The sequence below is a fragment of the Eurypyga helias genome, unplaced genomic scaffold (assembly GCF_000690775.1).
Source record: "Eurypyga helias isolate BGI_N326 unplaced genomic scaffold, ASM69077v1 scaffold423, whole genome shotgun sequence".
In the NCBI taxonomy this organism is placed as follows: domain Eukaryota; kingdom Metazoa; phylum Chordata; class Aves; order Eurypygiformes; family Eurypygidae; genus Eurypyga; species Eurypyga helias.
Window position 1 is genome coordinate 15618 of NW_010240350.1, and position 10394 is coordinate 26011.

The window sequence follows — 10394 nt, forward strand, 5'->3', positions numbered from 1 at the left end:
TCAGAGCTGTGTTTTGGAAAAAAACAGAATTATTTTGTATGAGCCATTTGTAAACTGTAAACTTTCCTTTTGTGTTCGGTTTGGCAGTACAAGCAGGATTACAGTGAGTGGTTCAAGGGTATCGACTGGAGTCCTGCTGGTTTTCTGGATGTGGAGAAATCTAAGAAAGCCACAGAAATCACAAGTGATCGGAAATACCGCCAGCATCCCAGCATGTTCCCCTTTACGCAACAGAATGATGCCATGGGCATGGTCCTTGCAAAGCAGAATGCAAATATAATGAACAAAGTGAGTGGAAAATTAGGCATTCACATATAATCCATTTCAATCAACAGTCTGTAAGTCTCTGTCACCACCTTTATGTAGCAGTGTTTGCCTGGGAAAAACAACTGCCACTTACAGTTCCTCTCTTTTTCTTCTTTTTCCTTAATGAAACACTCAGTGACTGTTAAATAGCATTGGTTAAATAAATCTGTTCTCATTTTTCTCATTGTTACCTCTCCAACCTCTATTCTTCTCATTCTTGTATAGAAATTACTGGCCCTGAAAATCTTGATAGTTGGACTTTATCAGAAGCAAGACTTGGGTCCTCATTCAGCTGATTCGGGGTTAGGTCATCACACAGTAAAATAAATCTAAGTCAGCACCTTCATCTTGTTACCCATCGATATCCAAAGTGCACATATGGAAAGATGAAAGCCATCCTTTGTCATCTATATTAACACATCTGATGCTACTTTTTTCAATAGCATGCTTATACTGAAGCCTGGGTGAAGGATAAAATTCAGGTTCATGTGATGCCAGATACATCAGATATTCTACAGGCAAAACAGAACAAGGCGAACTACAGCCAGATAGAGTTTTTTAATACTTTCCATACATTTTAATTTAATATCTAGTTTCTTCAAATCCAAAGGTGGATTCAAATTTAGAACAGAGGGAAGAATTTTTATGTGAGTAGTATTTTCAGAGTAGCAGTAATTCCACCTTCAGGCTAGCAAAGGGACAGCCTAAATTACCTTATAATGTATAGAAAGCGTAAGTCCTAATTTTGAAATCTAGATATGCATAGTCCATACTCTATATTTACCATAGAAATCGATCAAGTTAAAAATGCCTTACTACGAAATTACAAGTTCATTGTGTATATATTTAACTTAGCATATGGGAGAAGAAACAGTGGCAGTGATTCTAACTTCTCTGTCAGCTTTCAAATATGAGAAGGTGACAATTGTGCCAATATAAAACACTTAGGTTTTGCTTTGCATGGTTGTTCAGCAGCAAATCTTTGACTTGCAAGTGCTGGTACTTAAAATCAACTGTGCACAAACTGAATTCATTATGAAATGGCTATGTGACAGCCTTATAAATTAAAATTTTGTTAAACCAATTGAGAAGTTTTTGGTTATCCTAGAACTATATATTTCAAATTCCCCAAATATGGTTCACGTCCGCAAGATAAGCTATAGTAGGAAGCTGCTGCAGTAAAGAAGACCTATCTAATCACTAGCCTGAGACTTGGAAGACCTGTGTCCCTTGCTTATCAGTTTCCCATTTCTCAGTTCCCATTCTGTCAAGATGCAGAGTGAGAGGGAGTACAAGAAAGATTTTGAGAAGAGGAAGACAAAGTTAAATATGCCTGTGGATATGCCAGGCTTCCTTCTAGCTAAGGAATGTCAGGAACTGGTGAGGGATATAGACTACAAACGGATGCTACACGGCTGGACCTCCCTGCCATACCAGAATGACATCACCCAGGCAAAGAGGGTCTACAAACTACAGAGTGATGTAAGCTTCCTCCAGATTCAATTCATGTATTTCTTGGTAAGATACTGACTGCTTATTGAAAAATATTTTTAATAACTCTCTTTTGATGTCATTATAGATCAGACTGAAGCTGAAGTAGCATTTAGTCTTTTAATATGGTTTAGTAAATGAGCAGAGAAATAATCTACCATGGTTTTGATTATTTTTCCTTAACAGAATCTATACAAGTCAGACCTACAATGGCTCAGAGGCCTTGGATGGAGTTCTTTGGGATCTTTGAAATCTGAAAAGAACAAGAAAGCTTCTGAAATACCGAGTGAAAAGAAGTATCGGCAGCACCCAGACACTATTAAGTCCACAACTATCTCAGATGCCATGGACATCGTTTTAGGAAAATCTAATGCCAAAACCAGAAGTGAAGTTGCCTCTAGAGACAGGGCATGTGATTAAATAAATGAATACGTTAGCATACACTTGTTAAAAAGACGAATATCAGATGCTGATGTTCTGTGCCTTACCGCTCAGTCATCAGGAAACCCTAAGCCTTATTCAGAAGTTTAAGGTCTTTAGGGTTGTATAACTTATTCAGTAATAACTGCAAAAGAGATCCTTTACTATGTAGTATGTAAATGTGTTGTCATAATGCTTTTCCCCTGACATTTCATGGATGTAAACAAGAAAAAACCGTAGTATTTCAGTAAGAATTCATTGTACTATTTCATTTTAATATCTTGCATTGTTTGTGTCGCTCCTGCGTGCATAGTACATCTTTGCTTTGCTATTGTAGAGAGAAGGTAAACTGAATTTACTGCTGTGCACGCGAGCCTTTTATCTGACAAGGTGTTTTTGTTTGTGTCTGTTTTCAGAGACTGTACAGAGAAGCTTGGGACAAGGACGAGACTCAGGTTCACATCATGCCTGATATTCCTGAAATTTTGCTGGTTAAATCAAACTTAATTAACACAAATGATGTAAGTATGTCTCTACAATGTTTCTGTTGTGGAATTTGCAATTACCCATTGTGGTTTTAGTTTAAAATGCAGCAGAGTAATTCTGCAATTCCACGAGCTGTAACCTGTGATCTGTTCCTGAGAAAATTCATATGCACTGGGAAGCCCGAGTGGAATTTCTAAAATGTAAAGTGAAAGTGGAATTGCTAGACTATAGCAAAAAAATGTTCAGCACAAGCTGGCAGTTTTCTCTTTCATCCCTTCTGATCATATTAACATTGTAGATATGTGTTCAGTAAATTTTAGTAAGCCTGTCACTCTTGTTAAAATATCTGATTATACTGAACTGCCTCATGAGAATTACACAGGAACATGTCATTTCCGTCAAACAGCTGCCTATAATGTAACAAATACAGGCTACATGCATTGGTAAAGGAATATTAGCAGCTCTGTCATAAGAACTCAAGAAGACAAAAATAATTGCAACGGGTATAGCGAATTATTGTTATTCACCTCTGTAGGAGACTCTATGAATCATTCAGGTGAATATGTTAAGTAAAAGAAAATTTTATTCTTGAATGAGTTAATCAGATAACATAAAGAGAGTAATTTTAAAATATTTCATATCATCAGTTACATTATTATAAGCAACCTGTGGAATTTAATCTGATGAATGAAACTGTGTTTGGAATCTCCTAATTTTATATTCAATATTTAGGGGAGGAAAGTTGTAGTATTGAAAAACTCTCTTGAGAACTTTATTTCCAATAACTACTTTGAATCCTTCTCCAACAGAAACATTACAAGTTAGGGTATGAGGAGCTGAAGAGGGAAGGCTACGATCTGCCTCCTGATGCCATACCGTTAAAGTCAGCAAAGGCATCCAGAGACACGGCTAGTGAAGTAAGTCTTACAGAGCGGAAAATCTAGTGGGGCATAGGGCTGGTAAGGGCATTTGGATAAAGGTGGGTTTTATTTAAAATTAAGAGACATTTAAAATGTTAATAGTCTTATATCGCTGCCCTCCCTATAGTTTGCATAATTTGTAATGGTGTAAAGTTAATTAAATTAAATACAATAATCTAAATTGAGATAATATATTATTATAAAAAATCAGATCATATCTCCTTGACATGTAATAAAACCACCAAAAATGTTGGAAAAATGTGCAAAGAAAAATTAAAATGTATTACATACGTAAGTTTTAACCGCTATATTAACAACAGAGAAATAGCAACAACAGCTTGAAAAGAGGTGATAATTGTGTTTCTCATTCAGTTAGTACCGATACGAAACTGCCTACTGATGCCGCGATAGATTCGTCTCAACAACCGAGGTTCAACCAAAGTTGTTAAGCAGGTATTCTTTATTGCAGCGCTGGGCACGCTGGGGATCATTCCACCAAAAGCGTGTGCCTAAAGCAGGTGATTACACAGCTTACATAGCAACTGTTCGTACATATTCATTGTTTTCCGAGGAATTCGTTTGCATTCTGCTCCTTATTACGCAAGCACATTGCCCTGTGGTGGTCTGTCTCAGGGGTCTCAAGATAAAGGCTCCGAGTCTTCTTCACTGTTGAACTTTTTACCTCTTCTTCTTGCGTATGCTTAGTCCAACCCTTCAGTTGTTTGTCTCAGGGTCTCCTCCTTAGGTCCGGCCTGCCCGGCTCACCTTGTACAATAGTTTCTTATCTATCGTCTGTTACCATAGCAACTACCATTTGTTTAGGCTTAAGTAGACTGAAAACTTTTACTTGTTTGGCTTGTTTATACTTCTCTTACAGTCCTTTTTGCTAGCAAGTCCTTACAAAGTTGAACAATAACTATTTCAAACTTCAAGGTGCACTACCTCTATCCCATTGAAAATACCTGTGGTTTTAATTCTTCACCACTGAAAGCAGCTGGGCCACCACGAAGGGGCCTGTAACATCGAGGATGACCTGAAGATGATGTGGTTGATGCATGCAGCCAAGATCCAGAGTGACAGAGACAACAAAAAGGCCTTTGAGAAGTCAAAGACACACTTCAGCAGCGTGTTCCTAAGAAAAAGGTGTTTCTGAGTCAGTGCAAAGCAAAGGCCCCTCACTGCAGTTCGTTGAGGCCGTTTGCACTTCGACTTTGTTGCCCGGTGCTTGTGTGATCTTATTTCACGTTGCACGCGTGCAAGTCTGCACACCCCTAATGCTGCAGCCACGCGGCTCAGCCGGACAGTAGGAAACAAAGCCGAGACCAAGTTTTGTGTAAGAAGCAGGGCATTTATTGTTTCTGTCTGGACTGGGGCAGACCCAGTCGCTCCTGTACCCCAGAAGATCTTCTCAGGGCTTAGCTCTGCAGGAGCTGAATTGACTCACACATGGGTCTGGTTTGTTCCCTCACTGCAGGGAGATGAGTTCAACCTCTTTTCAGTCTTCCTTGACATTTCAGCGAGAGGTAGGGCAAAAAATGTCCTGTTGTGCCCATTGTCCCATCCCGGCTTATTGGCTGTGGGCCTGCAGACGAGGAGACGCTGGGCTGGGAGCGGTGAGGCCTGTGCAGGAGAGCCTGGTGCTGTGCGGTGTGTCAGCTGCTGTGGGCTGTGGGGGTGAGTGCCGTCAGGGCTGTGCGGGATGAGACCCATGTTGCCCGCTGGAACAGTCGGGTGGTGTTCCCTGTGCTTTGCTTGCCAGCTGCTGGGCTGGCCTCTCAGTGTGGATGTTTAGGTTGTGTGGAGACCCTGCCTGCTGGCACACATCCCTCCTGGATCCCCAGCTAGCTTGTCTGGGCCTCTGTGTGCCTTGTGTGGCCCACGGTAGAGGTGGAGGTGGGGTGGAAGTCACAATAGATGTGTTCTGTGCTTGGACACCGCTTTGTTGTGTCATCTTTTCTTCCAGCTGGTTTACAGAGCTACAGGCAAGGAGCTGAAGACAGAATACACTGCCATCCTTGATACATCTCACTTCTTAAGAGCCAAGCAAGGACAAAAAATACAGATCCAGGTGACAAATTTGTAGTCATAAAAAATAGTGAAAGGATCCCACTTAATACAGTCTTACAGTACAGCAAAACTTTTCCAGGCCATTTCAAAGCAATGTAGAAGTCCTAGAGAGGAAGTTTAAAGTGACTCTTGCTCATTTTTAAGTGGCTATGGATTTTCGTCTTGACCATGTCTGTGTGATGGACATGTTAAGCTTTGTCCATCTGAAATAGAGCATTGAACCCTGGCACAGTTCTGTTCAAATTCCCTGAAACTCCAAATTCATCAGAGGAATAAATATTTTTATCCCTCTACCTTTCTTCATCATCAGATTTTATTAATATAATAGCAGTAGTTCATTATCTCACTTATTAGCTGCAAATTTTGTGGAATTTTGGAATTTGCGGAACAAAACAAAGACGCTCATCAGAGAAAAACAGACCTTATGGATGCTTTTATCTAAAGCTGGGTCTGGGTGGAGGGCAGAGGGGTCATTAATGTCACAGGCGTTGGACATCTTGGTTTGTGAGCACATTACTGGCAGCTACAGAGTATCAGGAGTACAAACTCAGACAGTACAGAAGACGAATGGGCACATTATTTTTTCCCGGTGTAAACTGTGAATTTACCATCATTTTTTCCCTCTGAAAAAAAAAATGAAGTAAAACTTTCTTGAAATGTGTATTTTCTTATATTCTTTTCTTCTTGCTGCAGTATACGTACATGGAACTTGCCACAGAAGACAGACCCCGTCATCATGCTGGTGGTCAGCCTCCAGCCTTCACCCATGCTAGGCATGTAAAGGACATGGGCAGTGAGGTAAGCTATTGGGGGTTTTTTGATGGGCACTACTATGCTGAACTGTTCAGAAGTTTAATTTCTAATTTTGGTGATAGTTTCAAGGCTCAGACCTGCAGCACCCCTGGGCGTTAATGTCATACAAGAATAGCAAATGCTTCTAAGACTCAACAGAGAAAAGATGGGTTTAAAGTGATTTGTTTACACATGGAATCTCCAAATAGTGTAGGCTGGAAGGAAATGCTGGATGCTGGAGCCAGGATAGAATACCTTTTATCAGATATTTCCATCTCAGCTTTGTGTTAGAAGTAAACTTGCGTGTCACTGAGAACGAGCTCATTTTCTAATTTAGTAATAGATTAGAGAGAAAAATGATCTGAGCTTCTGCACACCAGGTTTTTAGGTGAAACTGATCTTTCCTTCAAGCGTGGCATAGTGATTTGTGATTTAAGGCAATGGCTAAGAGTGCGTTCCTCATTCGTGAGGTCACTGCTGTTTATTTCAGATGGCACATTGTATCCTGAAAGGATATGTGCTGGGCTGGTGTTTTCTTCCAGTGATTAGTCTTACTGCTCTCTTAAGAATGATTGTGAAATACTGCAGAGGAGCATCCCAGATCTTTCTCCTAAGACTGGAATGATCTTCCTGCTTTCATCTAGATCAGGACATGGAATAAGGGATAAGTAAGAGGTTTTATGCCAAAAGTGCCACTCTCACTGTTCTGGAGAGTAGTCTGGTGATACTTGGGTGTTTTTTCCTCAGTATTCAGTCTGAAAATGAATAGGATGAAATGTTACTCTAGATGGACCAACTCCATGTCTCTCTAGTTTTCACGAGAACCAAATTACACTTGGTTGTAGGCAATTGCAGCTTCCCATAGCTGACTCCCTAGTTATCTAGCATTTTAGACATGCAACTCGGTTGACGGACGGAGTAAGTCTTAATGATTTCTGTAGAGGCTTCTGCTGAAGTAGTAAGTCTGTGTACATTAATGCCGAGTGGAAGGCTCATCTTCCTTAGGAAAGTGTAAATAAATCAAAATATATTCAGGCTTAAAGATGTCTTCAGGTCAGACTAAAATCATGAAAGACAAGGTTGTTCCTGTTGTCTGCCTGAGTTTTAGGACAGGTCAGGTTTAGAGTACCTAGAAAGTGAAATCCTGGCCCCGTTCCATGGCTTTGTCATTGCAGAGAAACTTCTCCTTTGCTGACTGGTAAATAACTGCAAACTTAAATCATGCTGCTTGCTTAGAAACACGGGTGGTTGAAGTAGAGAGAGAATCACAGTTGCTTTCCTGAGACATTGTAAAAAACCTTCATCAGGGTTGTGAAGATAGTATTGTCTCTTTCTGTAGCGCTAAAGGAACAACAAACACAGCATAATAGCAAAGAGGGGTAATGAACGTCCTGGGTTTAAGATTAAAATTGCCAACGGAGTTGGGAGGAGCAGTGCCCACAGCCTGGGGCAGTTCTCAAGTTTAGCTTATTGTGCATGTTCAGCTTTCCTTGGCTTGGGTGGAAGGATTTGGCAATTTCATGTGTGAATTTGAACGTATCTCCTGAAGATGTTTTGTCTTGGTTTGTGCGGTTAACATACACTTCTTCCCCATCCCCAGGCTGAATACAAAGAGGACTGTGAAGAGAAGACATACAAGTGTACTGTGGTTGCGGACACTCCAAAACAGTTCCTACAAACCACAGAAGTCAGCAAGCAGATCCAGGATGTAAGTGTGGTCAATCCCTCCTGCTCTGAGTTATGACCTTTGAAGTGTGATAATGAAGAATGTGGCATTTTCAGTAGTCCATTATACAACGTTTCTCCTCTTGATTTTTTTTTTTAATTGACACCAATAATGTCAAGGAATAATATAATCTGTAACAATTATTGTAACAATTTTTGGGGGGTAGAGCAGCCCTCCCCAGTAGCGAGAGCCATTTGCTGGAACTGGTAGCTAATTAAATCGTGGCTTTGGGGTGTTAGTTTCTGGGTTTTCTTCCCCAGAAAGAGAGAGAAGGGAAGATGAAAGGGATAGAACAGTAACATAGGATTTGGGAGTCCTCATCCTAATTCCTCCTCCTACCCTAGGCTTTCTTTCTGACCTTTGTCTTGTTCCTTAGATACCCATAAATGAAATGAGGACATTAGCACTTCCCTAACCCAGCGTAGTACTGTGAGAATAGGTAGTGTGAAAGTCACTCAGATGCTACGTGGATCACCCGTATGATGAAGAAATCTAGGAGGAAAAAATAACCGTATTATTCAGATAGAAAAGTGGATCATTACAAAGAGAAAAATGTTCAAAAGTGGTCTGTGGATTGAAGTACCTCTTTTTGGTTCCAAACTGAGCGCTGGATCTGATTCTTTTCCTTCTGTTCGATTTTCTTGTGACAAGAGCAATTGTTCGTGTCATGTTTTTCAGATTTGGATGCTTTTCTTTCTGACGATGATACTATCTTTGTAAACTTTTCTTATGTTTGTCTTTCTTTAGCTGAAATACAAAGAAGTGTACGAGAGGGATAAATCTCACTGCAGTGTCATCGCAGATCCAGCTCATATTAAGACTCCAAGGTATGCCTACAAGCTGAACAGCAACGTGAGTTTAGTTTTGACAATGCTTCCGTTTGATTTTGGGTAGTGATTGGGATGGGCAGTGGAGACCGTGAGTGAGTATTTTCAGTTCCACTGAAACTTTCTGAGCTTGGACGTTGCTTCTAATTCTTAGGCTGCTTGAATAAAATAGATTTTCACTGATTTCATACTAAAGTGCTCACTCTTGCAAGCTGTCCTTGTATGCCACACATCTGCTGTCCCTCTAGTCCCACTCTGTTTCCCCGACAGAGACATAACTGTCCCAGAACTTCTCTGTGATGCTGTTTTGTCGATGCACGAAGTGCTTCCTGGGAAGCTCTCCTCTGGTTTCTGTTACTGGTGGCCCAACATCCACTTCAGTAAACAAGGAACCAAAAACACCTTCTTCAAAGCCACGGCATCTTTTCAGTCATTCAGATTCCTTCCTCCACTAGCAGTGGAAAAACTAGAGTAAATGGACTCCCACTGGATTGTGCACGATTCAGGGGAAAGGCCTAGTCTGGCGTAGATGCACTTCTCACTTTCATTGGTACAGACCAAAAAAGGAATTTGCACCTATATGAATGTCCTGTGTAAAGTACAAAACTTCCAATTAACTTATTTTTTTTCTTCTTTTTTTTTTTTTTTAATTAGAAACAGCTGGAATGTAAGAAAGAGTATGAAGCAGGCACTGCTCATTGGCACTGGGTTGCTGATAGGCCTGGCTTTGCTCAGGCAGCGAAGTCGTCACCGCAACAGAGGGAAGTGAGAAGATCAGAACAAGCTGCATACTCCCCTTCCCCTCATCTCCCACCTTCAGAATGGTAATTTAAAAAAAGTAATAAAACATGAAAGAAAGAGAGTCTCAAATATTTTATTTTCTTGCTACAGTATGAACACAAACCGGCCCGGGAATTCCGAAAGGGATGCCAACTCTCTGTCACAGGTGATAAACACACAGTTCTGGCCTTAAATAACGCCCCCTGGGCACGCGATGTAGGTACTCGAACACTCTCTGTTTTGTGCCACTACAACTTCACTTCCTACATGAACTACTTCATTCTTCATCCAATCCTATTTCCAAGCCAGCTTTGAAAAGCTGTTCTCAGTCTCACTTCACTATTTGATTTGGCGTGTTTGTTTCACTAACAAATGGGGAAAATCTGAATAAATTGGGTCCCGTCAATGTCCGCGGCCCAGCTGATGGATCAAATACATCTCCAGCGCTGCCACTGCCTGGGCAAACAGCCCGGAGCTTCGGGGTGTCTCTGCCTCCCTGTGCTCGGAGCGGAACCGTCCCCTGGAGAGAAGGGCACAGAGACCCGCCGGCACGCAGAGGCTCTGCACAGCCCTCCCCCT

At 41.1% G+C, this 10394-nt stretch overlaps 1 protein-coding gene across 1 annotated transcript in view; it reads left to right on the forward strand.

Moving 5' to 3' along the window:
* Positions 1-9060, forward strand: part of LOC104507197 (nebulin-like) — a gene marked incomplete at both ends in the record, with an annotated part of 24010 nt that extends 14950 nt beyond the window's left edge. Inside the window, 8 exon segments of the mRNA XM_010148403.1 lie at positions 88-288; positions 1579-1788; positions 2634-2738; positions 3513-3620; positions 5587-5691; positions 6384-6488; positions 8083-8190; positions 8956-9060. Coding sequence (XP_010146705.1) covers positions 88-288; positions 1579-1788; positions 2634-2738; positions 3513-3620; positions 5587-5691; positions 6384-6488; positions 8083-8190; positions 8956-9060 — 1047 coding nt within the window.
* Positions 9061-10394: the final 1334 nt, after the last annotated feature.